This window comes from Amblyraja radiata, chromosome 2 (genome assembly GCF_010909765.2).
Source record: "Amblyraja radiata isolate CabotCenter1 chromosome 2, sAmbRad1.1.pri, whole genome shotgun sequence".
Taxonomy (NCBI): Eukaryota; Metazoa; Chordata; class Chondrichthyes; order Rajiformes; family Rajidae; genus Amblyraja; species Amblyraja radiata.
Genome location: NC_045957.1, coordinates 57,133,352 through 57,158,828, shown reverse-complemented (window position 1 = coordinate 57,158,828; position 25,477 = coordinate 57,133,352). Strand labels below are relative to the sequence as shown.

At 40.5% G+C, this 25,477-nt stretch overlaps 1 protein-coding gene across 6 annotated transcripts in view; it reads left to right on the top strand.

Annotated features, from left to right (window-relative positions):
- Positions 1-25,477, top strand: part of slc4a7 (solute carrier family 4 member 7) — a 119,615-nt gene that overhangs the window by 14,599 nt on the left and 79,539 nt on the right. For 5 of the 6 annotated variants that reach the window (XM_033047190.1, XM_033047177.1, XM_033047198.1 and 2 more), the window contains exons 2-3: positions 15,419-15,500; positions 17,999-18,148. In XM_033047190.1, the coding sequence (XP_032903081.1) occupies positions 15,419-15,500; positions 17,999-18,148 (232 nt within the window). Of the gene's footprint in view, positions 1-9,447; positions 9,531-15,418; positions 15,501-17,998; positions 18,149-25,477 lie in introns of those variants that run through there. The other variant, XM_033047168.1, reaches the window with a different exon arrangement.

The following is a 25,477-nucleotide window of genomic DNA, read 5'->3' as shown; positions in this document are numbered from 1 at the left end:
GGCCAAAAAAAGGTTGGGAACCACTGAGACTAACTGAAACCTCTCTTCCCCCACCTCTCACCGTCTCTCCCTGACCCACTTGCATCTACCCCCTCGCTCTCTCTCGCTGTTACACCCCGCTCTCCCCCGCTACCAGTTCACTTATTTTATTCTCGAATGACCTTTGAAAAATCCCATGATTTCTTGTGTTTTTCGGAATACCGAACTGACTGGAATGGCCATTTGTTTTTTTCATGTGTGCTGTTAGATAACAACAAATAGTCAGAAAAATTCCTAAGGAGTCTTTCAAGAACCAGAATTGGCATCCAATGTTGAAAACTGGTTTTCAGCACAGCAGTGTGAGGAATAAAAACAGTTTGACTCATCCTCCACTTTGTAAAAAATAGTTCTACATAAAACGGCTGCTCGTGATACTTTCTGTGTTTAGATTCCAAAACACACACAGCCATTGGATAGGTTATTGTGATTTATTTGAAAAGGAACAGAATTGATTGCTTCATGTCATCTCAAACCTATTGTAAATAAAAACAATATCTAAGATGTTTGCCAATAGTGCCAAAACATTTCCGTTGAAGTTTGAGCTGTTAACTGCTTCAGTTTAAATAGCTGGTGTTTATTAATTTGCATAATAATCAAACTTATCATCATACTGATTTTGATGACTAAGTAAATGTCTCGTATTAAATTATAGACAAATTTATCCCTTAGGTTATCTCAAAGGCTTTTATTTTGATATACGGTACCATTGCTCCGATGACTTGCTCCAGTCCTTTTTTGGTATTCTGCTCTGATGGAATTGAAAATATGTATTACAGTTGAAATATCCTGTTATATCATCTCTGGCAGTTATTAGCTTAAAAGATTGAATATTCATTATGTACTGTGTATGGCTGTCGTAAAGAGTACGTTGTTACAGTGGAGTTGATTGAACCACATCAACAGATGGGAGATAGATTGGATATTTTGGATGCAAATGTCACAACATTTTAAAAACTAGCATGGAGAATTGCAGCCCTGAAGAGAATCCTCCATGTGTACGTATTACAAAATAAATATTTCCTCAAGCTCAGGGATATTTAATTTCTGTCTGACTCTTTCTGGTGTGTCAACAAATGACTGGCACATTTCTGCAAAAGCTTGGTTTCATTTGATCTACGCTGTCTTTGTTTACTCTTTCGAAGTTTGTAGAAGATTGAGGGGGGATCTTATAGAAACGTACAAAATTCTTAAGGGGTTGGACAGGCTAGATGCAGGAAGATTGTTCCCGATGTTGGGGAAGTCCAGAACAAGGGGTCACAGTTTAAGGATAAAGGGGAAATCTTTTAGGACCGAGATGAGGAAAACTTTTTTCACACAGAGAGTGGTGAATCTGTGGAATTCTCTCCCGCAGAAGGTAGTTGAGGCCATTTCATTGGCTATATTTAAGAGGGAGTTAGATGTGGCCCTTGTGGCTAAAGGGATCAGGGGGTATGGAGAGAAGGCAGGTACAGGATACTGAGTTGGATGATCAACCATGATCATATTGAATGGCGGTGCAGGCTCGAAGGGCCGAATGGCCTACTCCTGCACCTATTTTCTATGTTTCTATAACTGTTGATTGCTGAAATGATCGATTCTTCACATTTGACGTTCTGTTTTCAGAGTTTGGGAAGCTGCTGTTGATTATATTAGCTGTCGACATCTTATTTGCTAGTCAAAATAGAAACTAAATGTTTGTCTAAAAAATGGTGTAAAGTTGTGCTGGATTAGCCGAAATTTGGTAACGTCAGTGTGTGAATTTGATGTAATTGCATATTTCTTATCTCAATTGAACACATATTGTTCTGAAGATGTGTTTATAGTTCAGGTAAATTTTAGAGTTTAGCTTTTTAAGTAATTATATCAGTTGTGTATGTTTTATTGATACTTCAGTTATTAGATATATTTATAAAAATAAAGACAGGGGCAAAGTTAGTGGGGAGCAGTAAAAAGATGGCTCTTATCACTGTCATCAAAGAAAGATTTTCAGGAAGAAGTAGCAGTATCTGGCATGGATTTCCTATTTCCTGGTGTAAATTTCATTCTGGTGCCAGCTATAGGAGATTTTGCAACCGTGATGTAATTGCACAGCTAAGTAGGCAATTACATTTACGTATTATCACAGATAAAAACAAGATAAAAACCTCTAATCTTTACTAGCTTCTTCACCAGAGAACAAAATGAACTTTGGGCTATGTAGAAAAACATTGCAATATAATTACATTATTTTAAACATGCATTAATTTTTAGTTAGTGAAACATGGAATTTTAAAATAATTATTAAGGGATTTGGATTCTTAAAATCAAAGGCCAAATTGGCTTAGTAGACCATTAAAATGTAGTTAATTTAGTCTTTCAGTAAGTTATAACTGTTAACAATGTGCATATTAAAAACAAATGTTCCTGTCAGTTTAATGTTTAAAACAAAAATCTATTTACAAAATCTTCAGTGTTGCACCCGAAGGAAAGGCAGGCTATTTAAACCTGGGCTTCCACTTTTAACTATGCTTATGTCAACTCCAGTTGTTATTAGTTGTTGCACAGTTTTCCTGGGATGTCTCTTGGAATTCAGATGACCCTAGTTATTGGGTTCTGAGATGACTGATTATTTGGGTCAGTATGAGGATAACAGCTTAAGTTGCAGATGGAGCAGGTTGTGCCTGACAGGGTGGGCAAGTAGATATATGAGATGGTGACTTTAGCTGATTTGAAGAGCTTTTGTGTGTTCGTAATGCAAGGCCTCGATTATTAATACCAGTTGAAAGCTCCTTCTCCATTTTGAGTTATGATGGGACAGAGATTTTGAAGAGTCAATGGCAATCTTGCATGCCATCAATAGAGTTTGAGTCCTGCAATCTTTTTCTCATAATAATGTCTTCACACAGAAGATTAATGTGCAAATGCTGGTATGTTTACTATCTCTGCACCTCAGAATCTTTGGTATATGACGCATTAAAATAATCCCTACATTTGTTTTTTTCGATTTGAAAGTCAGATCTTTTTATATAATTCTTTTTTTGTTGACTATTAAACCACAAATTTCTGTCTTGCTGATTTGATTGCAAATGCTGCTGAACTGACGGAAGTAATGTCCAGCAGCTATTATGTGACCTTTGGCAAGAGAAGTCATCCATGTCTCAAGTGTTCATTTTTTGGCATTGACTTATTCTCTTCCTGTGGCAAACTTGCTTTATAACCCAACGTTTGCAAAAAAAACAACTTATTGGCAGCATGTAATGTTTCTGACATTCCTCTGTATACCACTGACAGAGTGTCATGTATTTTACTCGTGTCCAACAAGAATCTAAGGAAGTAGAAACAAAGAAGTGCAGATGCTGGTTAATATCGAGTGCAATTGATAATCCATTACCATTTTGCAATGTGTTTCCTTGCTCTTTTAAACAATATGGAATCATTTAAAAAGTACTACATTTATTTGCTAAGATTAGAGGCAATTATGTTAGGTACAGTGTGTAAATAAAGTTTGGAAACCTTAACAATTCAAATCTTGTGTATCAATGAAAACCTGTTAAGATGCTAACTTACATTGTGCTAGCAGCTTGCTATTTTATTTTCTTGTGACCCTTTGATGATTTCTCAAGTTGTAAAACATCTTAAATGCAAAATTGATCAAGTGGTTCCATTTTATCTTGTTCTCTGAAATATTAGTTTCAGATCCACTCAGTAAAATGAGGCTCTCACTTAACTTTTTTTTCTCTGTTGTCAGCCGGGCAACCTAGGCAGCTTTTTTGGTTGCCAAATGACAGTTTAGATGGTCATTTAAGACGGCTTGCATGATGCGTGCGATAATGTGCTCGGCCGAAGTGCCTATGCAGTCCGAATTATGCTCAATGAAGCGTTCACATTTTATTTCTGCTTCAAATAAAGTCACAAACTAAACATATTCACCAATCAAGACATGATATATACCACAATGACATGCAGCAAAATTATAATACAGTATCTCAATTCTTTACACGTTGCAATGAATGCAAGTTCTATTATTTCCACTTCCAAACAGAAATGTGGTTGGATTATTCAGCATATGATCAACCTGTGTCAATAAATCCTGGACCATGGTAACATATATGCTTAACCATGCACACTACAGATTGATGCAAGCATGTTTTCTGTGAAGGACCGAAAATTATCATGACATGGCCATAGCATTGGTCGTTATTGCTATTGGTACATAAACACTCTTGCTTCCCACCAGGCACGTGCCGTCAGGGTAGGCAAGGTAGGCATTGCCTACCCTGACTAAAATTATAAAATGGTAATTATTAAATATAAATAGTAAAGGCATGGGAGAATAATGCCTACCTAAGAGATCGATCTCGTAGGTAAGCATAATTCTCCGTGCCTTTCATCCGCAGCACATGTAACACACAAAAGTCTGCGCAGCTGACGTGCCGTCGTCGACTGTAGAAGTAAAATGTAGATCAAGGGTCCAATTGAGGTTACTCGGCTTGGAATTTAAGGATTTGTGGGAAGTGGCTGACATGAGCGAAGCCGACGAACTGCAGGTGAGAGATGTTCAGACGGAGAGCACTGCCAGAGGTGAGCGGGCCACCAGTTCCGCTGTCCGGTCCCGAGGCCGCTCGCAGCCACCCAAACTGCTACCCTCCCCGGCCACGGAGCGCCGCGGCAGCGGTGAGTGAGTGAGTTACTGGCATGATCCCTGACCCCCTCCTTCTCAACGCTCCTGCCCTCCCCGCAACTTTACCCCTGGCCAGACTCCCCACACGCTGTGAAAGGAACTCCCCCCAATTGGTCCCTTGAACAAGTATTGTCATTCAATAAGATCACAACTGATTCAACTTGTCCAGGTGTGCTCCCGTTTTTCCCACCGTCTCTCCACCTGACGTCTCCCTCCACCTCCCACCCATTCAGTAATTCAGAATGAAGGAGATTTGGAAGCCTTGAGCAAATTGCTTTCTTTATTTTTATTTTTTGTGAGAAATTCTATGTCCCACCAGCCTTCTTTAAAAATTTAGCAACTCAAAATGGGGGTGCGTTGTCATTCCCGGGAAATACGGTACTTTATTAAGAGACTTGGCTTTTGAAGACTTTATAAAAGTCGACTGACAGCTTACGGTAAGAACAATCTGCGCATGTGCGGTTTAAGATTTTAAAAAAGCCGACTGACTGCCTACCAAGAGTAATTACTCACAGCACGTGCCTGCTTCCCACATAATTTATCCACAACAAAATATACAGGTTGCAAGGAAATTTCTAAAGGAATTTTATGATAATAGCTATTAAAACCGACTATACCCATCTGACTGGTTAAACATTACACTAACTGACAAGAGATGACCAAAGGACATAACTGCAGCAAATGTTCTTTTGGCAATATGTTTAAAGGTGTCAAAACGCCACATTACCGGACATTCAAATTAGACTGGGTCTGAAGAAGGGTTTCGGCCCGATACGTCGCCTATTTCCTTCGCTCCATAGATGCTGCTGCACCCGCTGAGTTTCCCCAGCAATTTTGTGTACATTCAAATTAGACTTGTGTGTTGTGAACAACAATGAAGATACCTAGTTTGTACGCACCAGATTAAATTTTTTTTATTGATAAACTCTGTTTCCACCATTCCCACTTCAGAATTAACGTTAAAATTTCAACTGAAATATATACATCACAAATTTGTGATGTATATGACTGATTGTAGAAGTAAAACCGAGATAAATTCAACGAATAGTTGTGAATGTTGCTAATTAAATAACTACAGTACTGATATTCCATATTAAGAGCATTGATTTGCCGTTAAAATGAATTCTGTAATAACGTGTCAACGGTAGCAGTGACAATCGAACACTGTGGTTTTAATGTTTCACGTGTTTACAATTTAATTAATCCATCTTTATGGATTAAAACAAATAATAACATTGGGAATGAAAACACATTTGATTGCATTCCGTTATCAAACATAGTCAATGTTCGCTCTGAAGACATTTCCAGTGCATTAGGATCGGGGTGGGGGGGGGAGTTGAATCAGTGCGGATGGATAGATGGGGGGGTTGAGAAGGTAGTCGGTGCGGGATGGATGGATTGAGGCAGGGGAATTAGTGCGTGTTGGTTGGAGTAGGTAAAATTGTGAGGGGAGAGCGCAGGGGATGTCAGTGGTGATTGAAAGGGGGGGATCAGTACGGGATGGATGGGGGGGATCAGTGCAAGATGAATGGGAAGGGGGATCAGTACAGGTTGAATGGGGGGGGGGGATCAGTACAGGATGAATGGGGGGGGGGGGTCATTGGAGGATGAATGGGTGGGATCAGTGCAGGATGAATGCGGGGGATCAGTGCAGGATGAATGGAGGGGGGATCAGTACAGAATGAATGGGTGGGATCAGTGCAGGATGAATGTGGGGTTCAGTACACGATACATGGGGGGGATCAGTGCAGGATGAATGGTGGGGGGATCAGTACAGGATGAATGGGGGGGGGGTCAGTGCAGGATGAATGGGTAGATCACTACAGGAAGGATGGGAGATCGGTGCAGGATAAATGGAGGGGGTGTCAGTACAGGATGGATCGGGAGATCAGTGCAGGATGAATGGGGGGGGGGGATCAGTATAGGATGAATGAGGGGATCAGTACAGGATGAATTGGGGGACCAGTGTAGGATGGATGGGGAGTGGCAGGAGAATCAATGCGAGGTGGATAGGGTGATCAGTGCAGGATGAATAGTTTGGGGGGGGGGGAGGGGTAGGGTAGATGGGGAAGGGAGCACTGGGATGTCAGTGAGGACTAAATAGAGGCAGGAATGTGGATCAATGTGGGATGGAGAGGAGAGGTCCCAGGATAAGGGGGATGGAGGGGGTGTACAAGAGAGAGAGAGAGAGGTGGGGAAGAAGGAAGGGCAGCGCTCCTCGGACAACACCGGCATCATCGCCCCGCTGCCTTGGCCGTCCCTGTCCACCGCCACGTGCCGCCGCCAAAGGGAGGTAGTTGGGATCTCCTCACCACCGCCTCCCCTGCTCCGCCAGCCAACAGGAAGGTGCGGGGCCGAGCGGTGCAGGTGCTTCAGACGGCGGAATCGGGCCTCCCCCTTCCTCTCTCCTCCCGGCCTCGGCGTGCGGGTTTGTTTTGAAAGTGGTTATCGCTGTTGGCGGAGTCGAACGCAGCGGCTGCTAATGAGGGCGGGCGGAGTGCAGGAGGAGGTGGAGCCGCCGTCGCCGCTGCTGTGCGGGCCCGTTATTCGCTCCGACCTTCTGTCACCCCGCGCTACAGCCGTCGCCGCCACCGACCCGAAACGTCACTTATTCCTTTCCTCCAGAGATGCTGCCTGACCCGCTGAGGTACACCAGTTTTTTGTGTCTGTCTACGGTATAAACCAGTATCTGCAGTGTCAAGCCGGGCAAAATGACTGGGCTTTTAGGTTGCCCGACGGGACTTTAGGTGGCCATTGGCATCCGGGCAACCGTTAATTTCGAGCCCTGCTAACTGAATTTGTATTATTGCTACTACCTTCTTTTCCAACTTGAAATTACTCAGTTTTAAACAGTCCTACTTCCTGTGGGTATTAAAGAATGCTATGGCTTTATCCCCAAACTGCAACATTTCTTATGGAGAATTGGCAGACATCAGACTTTTAATAAATATGATGACGTAGATTAACAAATTGGGTACCTCCTTGCATTTTGAGAGACCTTGTTGTTTCATTGGCTACCATATTATCTTATAAAAGTGACTTTGCCTTCTTTAAAGATACCCAGTTAATAATCCAATTATATTTGTGGTCAGGCAGGGGTAGAGATTATTGGAGACGAGGCACATGAAAGGTGAGGTTCACATACAGATGATCTACATTCTCCCATCAGAAAGGGTGTTGGAAGAAAATATATTAATATTCTACGAAGTGGAAATGTGCACAAAGAGAACACAAAGTGGAAAGGTTATGGGGGACAAAGCAGGCCTGTGAGGTCTATTTGTTTACCTTTTTCCAAAGGAGTTGCATACACATGCTCACTTGAGTGGAAGCCTCCTTTGGTAGTATTCTGTGATTATGCATCAAATCTACCTCCTATAGTCCCAGATATCTTATTATTCAAGATAACCCATATTATATTTTGTTTAGAGGCAGCCTGATCTGGTGTACTTTACCATTTTAGTTCAGTTGTCCACTATCTGTACGTTGTCAATTTGTCGAAAATAACCAATTTGGAAAAAACTGAAGTTTCTGAGAGTTAAGTATTGAAAGATTCACCACTAACTCTGTGTCTAAGCCATTAACTATATTCTTGTATCTCTGCCTCTGTTATATAAATTCCTTCAGTCCATCCACAAATGAAGCCTTTATCCATACCTGTGTAACATCTGTTGCTCTGGTAGGCTTTAATTTTATCATTCAAAATATGAATGCTCTCTTGCTTTGTCTTACTTGAGAATTGCACTCTAATTTGTTGCCTTAATGTTGGTTGTTTGTCTCTGGATCCTACAAACTTAATTAACATTATTTTATTTAAATCAGTATCTGGTATTATTCTGGCTATATTTAAGAGGGAGTTAGATGTGGCCCTTGTGGCTAAATGGATCAGGGGGTATGGAGAGGAGGCAGGTACAGGATACTGAGTTGGATGATCAGCCATGAATGACCTACTCCTGCACCTATTTTCTATGTTTCTATGTCTCTATGTATCTGCATATATCTGTAAATGCTTCCAGTGTTTGAAATCATCCTCATGCTAAATAGATTTTCTGGTATGTGGCCTTTTACACATGCAGCTGTTCCTCTTTACCCTTGGTGACTAGACTATGAACAGCCTGTGTTCTATGCTGAGAAATTATTTCCATAACATTCTACCTTTCAACTTCACCCTTTTAAATATCTTCAAAGTTCACCACTGTGATGCCTCTTGGTGAGACACTCATTTTCTGCAGTATCTCTGAAGAACTTTGGGATGTATTGCTTATAAGCGTCGAGAAGCAGAGAATTTTAATGGATAATCATAATCATAATCATACTTTATTATCCAAGTATGTTTTTCAACATACGATGAATTTGATTTGCCAATACAGTCATCATACCAATAAAAAGCAACTGACACACAAAATACATTTTAACATAAACATCCACCACAGTGACTACTCCACATTCCTCACTGTGATGGATGTTTATGTTAAAATGTATTTTGTGTGTGTTGCTTTTTATTGGGATGACTGTATGGCATAATCACATTCCTCGTAATGTTGAATTATATGTCGTCCATCAGTGTTTTGCCGTACATAACGACTTCATTCTCAAGACCTGACATATTTAGTGCTGGATATATTCTGTGAAGTAGTCATAAGTTGGGATGGAAAAAAATTCTTGCACTTCAGATTCAGTTACTGTGCAATATAAACCCTTGTCCTTCATTATAACCTTTATGTAATGGTTGGAGTGCAGTTTGCATGGTTGCTTGCATCTATTTATGATCAAGTTGGCATTCACCCGGCCAGTGTGAAGAAGTCTCAAGAACATGCAGTCCACGCATTATATCTTGCTGCCACCAAAAATCCAAGTATGGTATTACGTTTATTAAGATACTAAATGTTTTGTTAAATTTTAAAATATCTGTACTGTGACAACATTTCAGGTTGCAATTTACTTTAATTGACCTGACAATCGTTTATTGAGTGCTTTTTATTAGAATCTGGCCTATTTGAGTATATCAATTTCAAACTTTATTTTTCAATATTGAAATTATTTTCATCAATTAGTGATATGTAATTGAAACTAAGATTAGTTATTTGTTAATTCAATATTAAAGAATATATGAAATAGTAATAACCAGGATTTTTGTTTTTAAATAATCTGTGCTTTTCCTTCATTTAATATTCAAAAAAATGCATGACCATTAACATTTCCTTACGTTTTCTCGTTCACTGACTTTGGCATAATGTACTATGTTATCACCATATAAGTTGTCAAGTCATCTCTTAGAAACATAGAAAATCGGTGCAGGAGGAGGCCATTCGGCCCTTCGTGCCAGCACCGCCATTCATTGTGATCATGGCTGATCGTCCCCTATCAATAATCCGTGCCTGCCTTCTCCCCATATCCCTTGACTCCACTAACCCCTAAAGCTCTATCTAACTCTCTCTTAAATCCATCCAGTGACTTGGCCTCCACTGCTCTCTCTTCATATACTTGTCTTTGCATATGCACATAAAAGTGATGTTGTACCGAATATAGTTGCAGTTACTTGCCACTGGCATTCAAACATATTATTTAAGATAAACTTGTTAACTGAATGTTACTGGTTTTGGCATTTTTAATTGGTGGCAATTAAAATAATCATTTGAATTGGTGATATTGGTTAAAAAATCTTCACGGAAAATAGTAAATAGGAAATAGTCTAGTATATGTAATCATTCCTAATTTTGTTTTAATTGGAATTTAAATTTGAAAATTTGTGAAAGGACACAAAGTGGTGAAGTAACTCAGAGGTCAGTCAGCATCTTTGGAGAACATGGCTAGGTGACGTTCGGGTTGAGACCCTTGTTCAGATTGATTGCAGGGAGGAGAACAAAGCTGAAAAAGGGGAAAGGCCGGGCAGGAATTGGCAGGTAATAGGTTGACATAGGCAAAGGTTTTTTTGTTGTTTAGATTAACTTAGAGATACCGCATGGAGACAAGCCCTTTGGCCCACCGAGTCCATGCCAATTAGCGATCACCTGTACACGGGTTCTATTCTACACACTAGGGACAATTTCAGGAATCCAATTAACCTACAAACCTGTACGTCTTTGGAGAGTGGGAGGAAACTGGACCACCCGGTGAAAACCACACGATCACCGGGAGAACGTACAACAGACAACACCCATAATCAGGATTGAACCCGGGTCTCTGGTGCTGTAAGGCAGCAACTCTACCGCTGTGACACTGTGCCACCCTTTCTTTTTACAGGTCTCCTATTTTCTCATTCTATTCAATTATTAACATTTTTCCACCTAATTCTGTCCAATCCTTCCATCCCTCAGTTCTCCCACCCATACTCCTCTCCCGTTAAAATTTTAATCTCTTTGGACTGCAGAGAAAGATGGCTGCACATTTGCTAAAGTTAACACTTGTAACAAGTAAGCCATTGTAACAATGTGTGGGATGGACTTTTTAAGTAACTTTGACTTTTTTAGGGCAGATTATTTTATCGTTTCCTAGAAATCGATTTTACTGTACAAACATGGTTTAGACGATTCAAATGTAAACACCAAGTAAACTACATTAATTAGAGGATGGCATATAATTGCTTAGTGTTGAAGGGCTTTTAGGGTAACAAGTTACTTGAATGAACTTTTAAAAGCATTGAAGGTAAGGGGGTGATCCTGCATGCTGCAAAGAACAAGGCAAAGGTGCATTATAAGAAGGATGGAAGAGAACACGTACTAATTCATCAGAAAGCCTTCTGAATCTTAGGCTGCAGAAACAATATCTTCCCGAAGAAAAGCATGCATAATGCATGCGCTTTATTGAAGAAAAATATAGTTTATTTTGATCCTACTTGTTTATATTTGACTTGATGCCTCCGATTTGGAGATCTTTATTTTGTTTACAGTGTAAACAGATCTTAAATCCAAGCATTGGGTTGAGTGATTTTTTTTAAAGTCAATTTTTTGGATAAGTAGAAGATAAAGTGACATTCTTTGACAGATGGCTGACACTGGATGCACTTGAATTTCCTGCACAAAGAGTGCGTGAGAATGGCATAAAACCATAAAATGTTGGAATTGCTCTTCAGGTTCACCAGTATCTATGGATAGAGTTAAACATTAACTGAGTTTCTATCCACAAATATTGATTGAAGAATGGTAAGCAGCTATAACTTTTGCGGCTGGTCAACTACAATTACTATTAAAGCCAGCATGATGAATAATGGCCTGATATTGTTAGTGCAAGTCAACTCCCCTCGTGGCTCAACCGATTTTGTTGTGGAAATCCTTGGCATTTTGTTTTCTCTGTCCAGTTCTCCCATGGTTGGTTTCCCAACTTCAATCCCATCATCCAGCCACCCATTAGATAGAGAGAGTTTCTCATTTTTCCCTGTCATCAGGGGATTTTGGTTTTATATCTGCCGTAGAACACTTTGTAGGCGGAATGATTAGTAAATTTGTGAATTACATGAAAATTGGTGGTGTCGGTATTAGAGAACAGGACTATGTAAGGCAACAGCAGGATGCAGATCAGATGGAAAGTTCAGATTCAGATTCAGATTCAGATTCAATTTTAATTGTCATTGTCAGTGTACAATACAAGTTGGGTGGATCATTGGGAGATTGGAATCTAGGTAATGCATTTTGGAAAATCGAGTAGGGGTGGACATGTACAATAAATGTTAGGGCATTAAGGAATGTTGAGGAATAGACGCACTTTGTGGTTCAAGTCCACAGCTCATTGAATGTGGCAATGCAGTTAGATAAGGTGGTGAAGAAAATGCATGACATGCTTGACTTCAAAGGTTAGGACATAGGATATAAAAGATGGGACGTTATGTTGCAACTTTACAAAACACTGGCTAGATCATTCTTGGAGTATTGTGTGTCATTCTGAATGTCACGGTATAGGAAGTATGTGGTTATATAAGAAAGGGTTCAGAGGATGTTCTACCGGACATTTCCTGGATTGGAGGACTTTAATTAAAGGGAGATGTTGTTGAGGCTGAGTTTGTGTTTACTGGAGCATTTGAGACTGAGGGGCGACCTGATAGAAATATAAAAAGGGGGAAGAGGCATAGATAAGTTAGGTTAAACATTTTCACTCAGATCGGTTATCGAAAAGAGGATGCCTTGCTGCATTTTACTATCTTGACACACCATAGGATGTTGGGTTACTTTTGAGGACTCCTGGAGCCATGGCTTGCAGACTCCAAGCTGCAATGTTGTACCTTCTGCAATGTTGTACCTTCTGCCATGTTTGACAGAGGGATAAGAAAAAACACGAGAATTATGATGAAGCAGACTGGGATTTTGGAGAGTACAACTTGATCCGGCCCATCTTTGTGACGTGTCACAATTTATGCCTAAATCCCAAGACATTTTTTGTCTGTGTTGGGTGAAATAATTTGGTGCCTAAATTGTGTTGACTGTCAGTCCTCTTTAATTCTTATGTTCTCGTGTTGCAGTTTTGTACAGATGAGCGCCTTGGGACCTACATTTAAGTTGCCACATAAATTCACGTGCCATGGATATAAATAGGAGTTATTTGATATTGGGAAAGCTTAACATTTGTCAAATTATGTGCTAATGAGTACTGGAACCAATGAGTGTATGATGTTTAAAAGTAGAAACCATGTGGGAAATTATCTTTTAGGTGAGATTTTATTGGCTATAGTATTCAGTCAACGTTTTAGATGTGATCCAGCTACCTTTTGTTCTGAACGATATATGTTCTTGGTTCAACTATAACAATTCATATGTCAATGTTATTTTCTTTTCTCGCCCACTTATATGCCTGACCCTGTTCTCCAACCTCACCCCCATACACTGAAAAAAATATTGGAACTGTGGTATGTTGCTCAAGGGACACACATTTAACAATTTGGGCAGTTTGTTGTCAGGAAAACATGATTGAAACCCTTAACAGTTGAGCTCAATCCCACTTTCTTTATCTGGCGTATATCAGCATGGGATCGAAATTGATATTGACACTAATGCACCCGCTGAGTTCCCCCAGCAATTTTGTGTACCTTCGAAATTGATATTGCCTGTTTTGTTTTGCCCAGAGTAGCAGAATGATGTCTGAAGTAAATTATTTTAACACTGATAGAGGTTGAATTTGGAAGTTCAGCAGTTTGCAATCAGATGGTGTTATTTTCTTAAGCATCAAAACCAAACGCTAAACGTTGTTTAAACTTATTATTGTTTGAATTTCTAATGTTTAAAAATTAAGAGTGGATTTATTCTATATTTAATGCAACAAGTAATTGAGAAGCTCAGTTTCCACAGTGGGTAATTTACCTTATGACAGAAACACGTTACTTAAATTCTACTTATTAAGATATTACCCAATTAATATAACTTTGTTGAGAAACATGCATACAATAGATTTTTATTTCAAATGATTTCAAATTGTATTTGGAAGTACACCCCTATCATTTGGAAGTACAGCCATGACACACTGGTTAACCTGAGGAGCACCTTCAACAACAGACTGGTTCCACCAAGATGCAACACGGAACGCCACAGGAGATCCTTTTTCCCCGTGTCTATCAAACTGTACAACTCTTCCTCCTTCTGTCGTGGGGTAGACTGACTCCTCTTCCCCCTCTTCCCCCCCCCCCCCCCCCCCCCACCCCCCCCACCCCCCACCCCCCCCTTCTCAATCTTTGCACATTCCAAATCGTGGTCTTTCCACTCGTCACTTTAATTTCATGTTTCATGTATCTTGTTGTGTTTTATGACTGTTGGCAGACCAATTTCTCTCCTGGGATAAATAAAGTTCTATCGTATCATACGTGTCTCGACCCGAAACATCGCTCATTCCTTCTTTCCAGAGATGCTGTTTGTCCCGCTGAGTTACTCCAGCTTTTTGTATCTTCGGTTTAAACCAGCATCTGCATTTCCTTTATTCATAATTCACTAATCACTACCTGAAAATTTGAAATACCAAATTACATTTTCTCTTACAGAATTTATATGGGGAAAACGTAAATAAAAAACAAACACATTCCCCCCCCCCCCCCCAAGTTTATTTTCTTGTGGCATGCACAGATTATGTGGTCTCGTGTTACAGAAAATTGTGATCTAGGAATGTGGGTTTCATCTGTAATGTAATAATCAAGAATGCATCTACAACCTGATTTATAAAGTGTGTTTAATCCTAAATCAATCATCGTAGGTTAATATGTAGTTTTTGCTACAGCAAAAAAAAAACTTTTGTGAATCAATGGCAGACTATCATGACTGTCTCCCCAAGAGACTGTTAACTTCTCTAACAATATCTGTTGTGAGTTTATTTAGACATTGTTGATTAATACTCTAAGCATGGGTTTTCTATTATTATACTTTGTCATCAGGCGTACCAATTTTCATTATGACTTGATTTTTGAATAAATGTTGAAAATATTTAATTCTCGGAAGCCTACAAAACACACATTTTAAACAATGTGTAAGTGGGTATACCATCACAATTAGAACACAGTTGAAAATCTCGTTTGAATATATCTTAAATGACAGTGAAATCCTTAAAATTGTGAGTGAAATCCTTGAATTTAAGAACAAGAAATAGCTCAAATGGAACAATTCACTGCAGTTCAGAGATTATACCGATGACAGTTTTTGCATCTCTGCAGTTAGGAGCATGTTGTTCCTTGATCTTGCACTTAGTACAATATTGTCGTATATTAAGTTTTAAAAAAAAGTAAGACATTTGTTGTAAATAATGAACTTGAAATGTGCTGTAACTTTATTTCAGCGACACGATGATGAAGCTATCGTGGATTTGGGTAAAACAAGTACAATTGTCAATACAAACTTCGAGAAGGAAGAGCTAGAGAGTAAGATTGCATAAAATTATGTATTTTTGACAGTTTATGTTTTTGTTATGATTGCATTTACCAGATGATGAAACAGTAAAATACAAATTGTCTTCCAATGCTTAGACATCTTGACCATAGAATATAGAAAAGCACAGGCACAGGCTCTTCTGCCCCCAATGTGCGCTAAAATTGACGCCAAATTAAACTAATCTCCTCTCCCTGCATATGATCCACATCCGTACATTCCCTAATCATGTGTCAATCTAAAAGCCTCTTAAATACAACTTTTGTATCTGTTTCCACTACCACCCTGGCAATGTGTTTCAGAGTCTCGACCTGAAACGTCACCCATTCCTTCTCTCCAGAGATGCTGCCTGTCCCACTGAGTTACTCCTGCTTTTTGTGTCTATCTTTGGTTTAAACCCTCCGCTCCAGGATCTTTGGTTCCTAAAGCATCTGCAGTTCCTTCCGACACAATGTATTCCAGGCATCCACTACTCTGAGTTTTAAAAAAACCTTGACATACTGATCTGCTTTAAACCTTTCCCTCTCTCATCTTAAAGCAATGCCGTCTACCTTTTACATTCCTCCCTGGGAAAATAAGGTCCTGACTATCTACCGTATCTGTTTAATAGTACTGTATTTCTTTGGGATGAACTTAAAGCTTACTCTTGGAGATTTAAAAAGAGAGCAAAAAACAATGCTGGAGAAATACAGCGTGCCACACAACATCTACGGAGGTAAAAGGAGAGGCATTTCAGGTTGGGACTTTTCCTCAGGCTGATGCAGTAGATTGAAGAAAGCTGGTAAAGAGAGATAAAAGAAAGAGATGAGGCAAGAACTAGCAGATGGTGTTTTTTATCCCCTCTTTTCCTTCCCCTGACACCTCCCTCATTCTACCTGCGATCCCTACCTCTGGTTTTCTATTTTATTCCTCATCTTTCCTTATCTCATTGCACATCTGCACCCTCTTGTCTCTAAGTCACCTCTAGTTTGTGTTACTATCTCCACATCTTCCAATCGCCCTTCTTCACCTGAATCCACCTATTACTTGTCAGTTCATGCCCCACCATTTCCCTTGCCTCTCTCTGCCAGTCTTCGCCACACTACTCCATCAGCCTGAAAGAGGGTCCTGACCTGAAACAACATCTGTCCTTTTACCACCATAGATAGTGTTCCTCTAGCACTTTGATCATTTGCTCAAGATTACAGCATCTACAGTCTCTTGTGTCTCCTTTTGGAGATAAATTTGTGCCCAATACTATTTGGCTTATCTTTCTGTTCTTACAAAATCACTGAGTATTTTGAATATGTGTTGCCTCTGCATTTATCAAAATCATTTGAAGACTTTTCTGCAATTATTAATTATTTTGGTCATAACTTGTGTACGTTTCTTAACTTTCTGAGTTATATATATTGTTTTTGTTAATATTTTCTATTCTTGGGAGCCTCTGACAAATTACCAAATTACCTAGACCTATCAATATGCAATCTTATCTTTTAAGACATGGGGGAGATAAAAAGCATGAAATAAAAAGCAAATAGTGCATGCCAGGCTGTTAATACAAGTGACTGCCTTCAGAAAATCGAGAGAGTAATTAAAAAAGGAAAGATGAGGCAGACAGAGAATGACACCAGGCAGAAAATGGAACTAAAAAAGGATATAGAGGAGAAGTGGGGCTGCTTAGAGACTAAAATAGAAAATTTATTCCAGGAGTCAAAGGCCACATGTGTACTGTACATTAGTCTTCACCAAAGACCCTGATGTTACTGGAGTCTTAGCAAAGCAAGACGCAGTTGAGATCTTGGATGTGCTGGAAATTGATGAAAGTGTGACACAAACAAAGCTAGTTACACTTGAAGTGGATAGATCAAATGCCCCAGATGAAATGCTACTGAGAAACGTTGAATTGACTGGCCATAAGCATTTGAACATTTGTAGATACAGTGCCCTCCATAATGTTTGGGACAAAGACCCATCATTTATTTATTTGCCTCTGTACTCCACAATTTGAGATTTTGAAAAACAGCTGTAATTTCTACATTGTTAAACCAAAATGTATAAAAATGGCCTTTAATAAAATCCGACAATGTGCACTTTAACCACATGTAATTTTTTTCTATTACAATTCTCAAATTGTGGAGTACAGAGGCAAATAAATAAATAATGGGTCTTTGTCCCAAACATTATGGATGGCACTGTACTGCTCTGGTGCCTAAACTATTGAAAATATTACACTCTTCATCAAAAAAGGATCAGGGAATGAAATTGGTAATTGCAGGCGTCAATTTTCCCTGTGGTGGTGGGGAAAGTTGTGGAAACAATAATCAGGAACAGAATCCACACTGTATGGATTATTACTACTGCAAGATCTGGTAGTTCAATGGTAGTTTTATGTAGTGCAATAATTTCAGAAATAGATTTTTTTCTTACTAATGAATTTCTGTTTTTGAAAATCAGTTTTGGCCTCTGTAGTTTACGTCCGTTTTGACTGGGCATGTGTTTGAAATTCCAGGTCACAGAGCTGTATACATTGGAGTCCATGTTCCCTTTGGTAAACAAAGCCGAAGGCGTCACAGGCATCGTGGACATAAACATCATCATAAGAAAAAGGGAAAAGAGAAAGATTCAGATAAAGATGATGGACGAGAATCTCCCTCATATGGTAAGGATGAAAAAAGAATGAATATTAAAATGCCGACAATTGTGATTCTAATACTTTTCAAGGATTCAAACTTTAAATATTCTATGAATTGCTAAGATGGGAGGACCAAGGTGATAACAAAATTAACAAGTTCCCTTTGCCGTTCTGTTCATTGTGCATTTGTAACCTTGTTCCTTCTCTTAACCTCAGTCTACACGTTCCAACCATGTAAGTGTGCACTTGTTCCCCTTTCCAAATACCCTGCTGACTCAAACACTGCCACAGAAGATAGTTGAGGCCAGTTCATTGTCTATATTTAAGAGGGAGTTAGATGTGGCCCTTGGTGCTAAAGGGATCAGGGGGTATGGAGAGAAGGCAGGTACAGGATACTGAGTTGGATGATCAGCCATGATCATATTGAATGGCGGTGCAGGCTCGAAGGGCCGAATGGCCTACTCCTGCACCTATTTTCTATGTTTCTATATGGGCATTAACTTTATTTAGTCCAAACTAATCATTTTGCTTTGATACTCCTTTTTTTTAAATCTCATTTTCTTTGTCTTGACTTTCTGGAGGTGGATAACTGGTATCACTTGTGGCCATTAAGGAATCTCTTCCTAACAAAAGATCAGGATTAACCCTGGCATTGTTTGTGATACATATATAATTTGATTATATGAGGTATAAACTATAGACAAGGTAACTAGTTTGCAAATTCGCAGAGATATTTATTAATGCAATTTCTCATGGGAAATTTAAGGTTATAATTGTGATTTATTTTATTATATTAAATTGCTTCAGAATGTACGTAATCTTTTGTGCTCACTAAAATATCATATACATTAAAACTCTGCGTGTGTGTGTGATTTCGCCTTTGAAACGCATCTCGAAAACCAGATGCCGAAACGAGGACATTTTTACATATTTTGGTAGAGATTTTCTTTATGATTTTAGAAATCCACTCCCCTGTAAATTTGGTTAATTATTTTCCTGAATTTTTTAATTAAAATTGTTGACCAATCTAACGTTTTTTTCACATCTGACCGCTGTCCAGCTGCTGACGTTATAATAACGGTGACATTTTTACATCTTCTGGTAGAAATTTACCTTATGATTTCAAAAATCCACTCCTCTGTAAATTTGGTTAATTATTTCACGAGTTATTTACTAAAATTCATCACCAAACTGACATAAAAAAAATATATAACTGCTGCCCAGTTGCTGACCTCACAATGCCTTTACTCGTGGTCCACCTCGCTTGTGGCGCCGCCCCCCACTCTGGATTACAGCAGCTGCTGTCAACGCGCATGCGCACTGTTTTCCACGAGTTACATTACCACCCCTTCCCCCCCCCCCCCTCCCGTTCTTCAAAAGGCGCAGAAAGAACGAGCAATGTTTAGTCTGAAGAAGGGCTTCGGCCCGAAACGTTGCCTATTTCCTTCGCTCCATAGATGCTGCCTCATCCGCTGAGTTTCTCCAGCATTTTTGTCTACCTCCGAAAGAACGAGCAAGTTCTGCAGATCCCGAGGTCACAGTGACGCCACAGCCCCCCCACTCCGCAACCTGCTCGTTGAGGGGACGGTACCCAACCCCTTGGTCTAGTATGAATTAAATATCAGATTGTAAAACAAACGGAATTTTGCTTTTCTCTATGGGATCTACATTTGATCTTAACCTAGGATTTCTTGGTATTTGGCACATCTTTGTTTGTCTTGAGGATCTCTTGCCTAATTGCACAACAATTACACTATTGCTTCTAAAAGGATATTTTTCTTTCGGGGAATAAATCCACTGGAGCTGATTCTGTAGCTTATTGCTAATTTTCATACTTTTACCTGAGTATAAATACTCAACAACACAACAGTTACATATTAGTTGTGGTTTTGGCCCGCTTTTCTCGTTCCCAAGGTAGCAAAGTAAGAAGCGAGTCCCATTGGCTTAGTTTGAAGAGAACTACAAAAAGTTTAACAAACCACATCCTGATTGAAATATTTGTTTTCAAAATTAAACAACTCTAGTTGTTGGAAGTCTAAACTAAAGAAAGAATCAGCTGAACATATACCGCATGTTATGCAGTGCCTGTGAGGAGATGAATAGAATTAATATTTCAGGTTTTCCACCTCTCTGCCACAGGGACTTTATGGTCAATTATAGTTCCCACAGCTGTTTAATTTGAAATGAAGATCTTGTAGGGCCATTATTACAATACAATTCGACAATAAATGTTATGATGACTATGATGAAGAGCATTTGAGACAAAGTTATATTGTGTTGCAATTCAATTTCTGACGTTGATATTAATTTTAAAGGAGGTTTTAGTAGTTACTAGACCAAGTGGGACCCGTTGGGTCCCGTCCCCTCAAGGCGTAGTTGTGGGGGGAGAGGGATGCCTGTGGCATCACGCACACACTAACCAATCCCTCACACAGACACACTAACCACCCCCCCCCCCCCCCGCACACACACACTAACCGCCCCCATTGATATTATATTCATATTATTCATTCACTTCTTTTTCCCCGCCCTATCCACTCACACATAGCCCATAACTCGCAGGCGCGGCTAGAGATGGAGGGGGGTAGAGGGACACGGAGGCACAGAGAGGGACACGGAGGCACAGAGAGGGAGGGGGGGAGGGGGGGAGGGGGGGGGGCGAGAGGGTGCATGAGAGGGCAGAGAGGGAGCGGGGGGGGCAGAGAGGGAGGGGGTAGTGTTTGGGTGGAGGGGGGCGCGTCGTCACAGGGGAGGGCTGGTTCTTGAACGCAATACTCCCTCGCTCCCAGATGCAAAATGCACCCTTCCCCTACCCGTTGCCCCCACAGGAGGCATGGGGGGCAGAGAGGGAGCGTGAGGGGGGCAGAGAGGGAGGGTGGGCAGAGAGAGAGGGGGGTAGTGTTTGAGGGGTGGGGGGGTGGCGCGTCGTCAGAGGGGAGGGCTGGTTCCCGAACCTCGCTCCTGGTTCCAGGCTGCAGGCAGGGCCCGAGTACGGGGGGAGTGGTCGGGGGAGGGGGGGGTGACGTCACTCGCAGCGCGAGCAAGAAGACATCGGGGTTTTTTTTCAAAGGTTTTTCGGCAGCGACGGACATGGAGGGCAGAGAGGGAGCGTGAGGGGGGCAGAGAGGGAGGGGGGGCAGAGAGAGAGGGGGGTAGTGTTTGAGGGGTGGGGGGGTGGCGCGTCGTCAGAGGGGAGGGCTGGTTCCCGAACCTCGCTCCTGGTTCCAGGCTGCAGGCAGGGCCCGAGTACAGGGGGAGTGGTCGGGGGAGGGGGGGGTGACGTCACTCGCAGCGCGAGCAAGAAGACATCGGGGTTTTTTTTCAAAGGTTTTTCGGCAGCGACGGACTGGAACCGAAAGCTCTAGTACAGGGCTCGTTTTTCACTCGCAGCATGTGCCGCAGCCTTCAGTTATGATCTTTGGTCTTCAGTCGACAGGGTGACTTTTGTAAAACGGGGGGGAGGAGGGAGAGGTGGGAGGTGACGTCAGTCGCAGCGTGAGCAGACGGCAGGCAGGCAGATCCATTGTCACGTCATCAGCGCAAAACAAGCGTCTTAGTTTCAAAGTTGTATTGGATTTGTGAAAATTTTTATTAATAACTCAAGAAATAAAGCACAACATTTTCAGATAAGCGGATTTCGGACTCCAGGGGGTCAATCTCTACCGGAATATGTAAAACAAATTCCCGTTCGCGCATCGTTTTTTCGAGCGCACACACACACACACACACACACACACACACACACACACACACACACACACACACACACACACACACACACACACACACACCATCCACGCCCGCCCCCCCCCCCCCCAGATCAGAGTTGTAGAGTTGTATAGTTATAGGATATAGAATATCAGAACATTATAAAAGCTTCTAAGTATATTCAAGGCTAAGAACATTGTTTTCAGTGCAAGAATAGCACCAGTGATAAAATTATACACCTTTCATGTAATTAATTGAATCTTTCTCCTTTTCCTTTGGTTGAATCTTTCTCATTTTCCTTGGGTAATGAAAACAGGTGGGATCCGACATGGGGTAAAGCATAAAATAGACCTGAATTAACTGCTTGGCATGGCCTGGCCCTCTAGCTCTCTCTTGAAAGCATCCAGAGAACCTGCCTCCACCTGAGGCAGAAAATTCCACAGAATCACCACTCTCTGTGAGAAAAAGTGTTTCCTCGTCTCCGTTCTAGATGGCTTACTCCTTATTCTTAAACTGTGACCCCTGGTTCTGGTCTCCCCCAACATCGGGAACATGTTTCCTGCCTCTAGCGTGTCCAAGCCCTTAACAATCTTATATGTTTCAATGAGATGAATGTCTCATCCTTCTAAACTCCAGAGTGTACAAGCCCAGCTGCTCCATTCTCTCAGCATATGACAGACCCGCCATCCCGGGAATTAACCGTGTAAACCTACGATGCACGCCCTCAATAGCAAGAATGTCCTTCCTCAAGTTAGGGGACCAATACTCCAGGTGTGGTCTCAAAAAAATTATTTCTCAAAAAAATTTTTTTTTTAATGTTGCATATAAAATACTTGAGACTGATTCTGAAGTAGTTGAGTCAAAGGTAAATTAAACTTTAATACTATTTTAAATCCACTTTTACAAAGCCATTACCATGAAATGTATTTGCTGATTAGTTAAATATGTGGATCTGCCAGTTAACACCCTCTAATTCATCAGTGACCATTTACTTTCAAATGCCTTTCATTGTAGACGTGCATGGCTGTATCGACTTCTGCCATTGTCTTATTGCAGTAAATTAATCATGCACATTAGATTAAATTGCTTTCTCTTCATTGCAGTAGAACATAATAAACAATGATTTGAACCAAATTACAAATTTTGTGACTTTATTTTTGTGAATAATGCTTGTGGATATTTTTCCTCATCTCAATTTTTTTTTTTTTAATTCGTCATCCTGTACACGCTTCTCGTTCATCCACAATAAATTTCTGCAGATCTAAAATTGGCTTCCCATTTCCTAAATTGTTCCATTTTCTCATTATCCTGTGTCAATCCACTGTTCATTTACATCTAATTTCTAACATTGCCTCGAAGGTAGACAAAAATGCTGGAGAAACTCAGTGGGTGAGGCAGCATCTTGCCTCAGCATTGCGTAAACGTAAGAATCCCCTCTCCTCTCGGCCACCACGCCACTTGCGATATGCCTGTATGACAAAGCTTAAATTTACCTGTCATACCACTTTTCTTTGGATCAGTCAATTCTTTGGTAATTTGTTATCTATGAGTGCTATCTATATTGTATTACTAGAGTAGTTTTTATTAAAAGTTATTATTTTTCTGACTATCCCCTACTTAATATGCTGCTGTTATCATTCTCCAATGGCCAATTTAAATAGATTTGATTGCCACTGATGAGTTCTCTTTCAAACTTGCCTGCCTGACTGCATAATTTTCAGCCAAAAGAGAAATCCAAAGCCGCCCAATACAAGTAATTACAGAAACAAGTTAATAAATTTCTTTTTCGGTTTTATGTATCATTGAAAATAGCTTAATGGAAGGCTCCTATATCGGACTTATTTCCACAAAGCTTATTTCTTGACAAAGATGAACCACAACACCTGTCTCTCCTCAATTTGTTAGTTCAGCAAATTCTGGCACACTTGGCCAGCATCTGTGGAAAGAGAAAGAGAGTTAATGTTTTAGTTAATGCTTGTTAACCTTTTGTTCTACCACTCAGTTGCATGAACTGCTGAGTGTTTACAGCATTCCGTTTTTGTTTTAGATTTCCAGTATCAGCAGTTTTGTTTTTGATTTTACATGTGGCTTGAATGGATCTTCTTGAACAAATGCAGCTTCACCTTGGTTGTCGAGTGTGCCTTTTTGAGATGCAAATAGTACCACATTGTGAAGCCTAAATGAATGAACACTACATATTAAACTATTTTGCCAGGGTGAATAACACATGCCCCTGAACATAAATTGACATGAACTGGTAAAGGGTTTAAACTTTTGAGCATATCTGTATATGCAAACTAATCACATTCCATGCTCTTCCTAAAGGAAAAAAATCATTACACTGTTAAAGTTGCAGAAAATCTAAGCAGCCTGTTGAGGGGCTATGTGGTTAACAACGTTGAGGCTGAGGGAATTATATTGTGCAGTTACTGGAACTAGAGTTCCGATGAATAGAGATTTAAAAATGATAACTTTAGAGACACAGAGTGGAAAGAAGCCCTTCAGCCGAGTCCACACCGACCAGCGATCCCCATGTACACTAACACTAACATCATCCGACGCACTAGGAATAATTTACAGAAGTTATTCACAACATTTATCGAAGCCAAGTAACCCACTAACCAGTTTGTCTGTGGAATGTGGGCGGAAAACGGGGCACCCGGAGACAACCCACAATGTCACAGAAAGAACGTACAAACTCCATAGAGACAGCACTTGTAGTCAGGATCGAATCTGGATCTCTGGTGCTGTGAGGCAGCAACTCTACCGTTGCGCCGCTGTGCTGCCCTCTATCATTAATTTTAATATTTTATATCCGATCATTCAAAACAAAAACTTTCCCTTTGGACCATTCAAAGTATTAGTATTTTAGTAAATTCGGGATTTACGAAGGGGAAATCATGCTTGACTAATCTTCTGGAATTTTTTGAGGATGTAACTAGGAAAATGGACAAGGGAGAGCCAGTGGATGTAGTGTACCTGGACTTTCAGAAAGCATTTGATAAGGTCCCACATAGGAGATTAGTGGGCAAAATTAGGGCAAATGGTATTGGGGGTAGAGTGCTGACATGGATAGAAAATTGGTTGTCAGACAGGAAACAAAGAGTAGGGATTAACAGGTCCCTTTCAGAATGGCAGGCAGTGACAAGTGGGGGGGCGGGGGGGGGGGGAGCTATGTACAATATACATCAATGATTTAGATGAAGGGATTCAAAGTAACATTAGCAAATTTGCAGATGACACAAAGCTGGGTGGCAGTGTGAACTGTGCGGAGGATGCTATGAGAATGCAGGGTGACTTGGACAGGTTGGGCGAGTGGGCAGATGCATAACAGATGCAGTTTAATGTGGATAAATGTGAGGTTATCCATTTTGGTAGCAAAAACAGGAAGGCAGATTAGTATCTAAATTGTGTCAAGTTGGGAAAAGTGGAAGTACAATGGGATCTGGGGGTCCTTGTTCATCAGTCTACAAAAGTAAGCGTGCAGGTACAGCAGGCAGTGAAGAAAGCGAATCGCATGTTGGCCTTCAAAACAAGAGGAGTTGAGTATACGAGCAAAGAGGTCCTTCTGCAGTTGTTTTGGGCCCTAGTGAGACCACACCTGGAGTATTGTGTGCAGTTTTGGTCCCCTAATTTCAGGAAGGACAT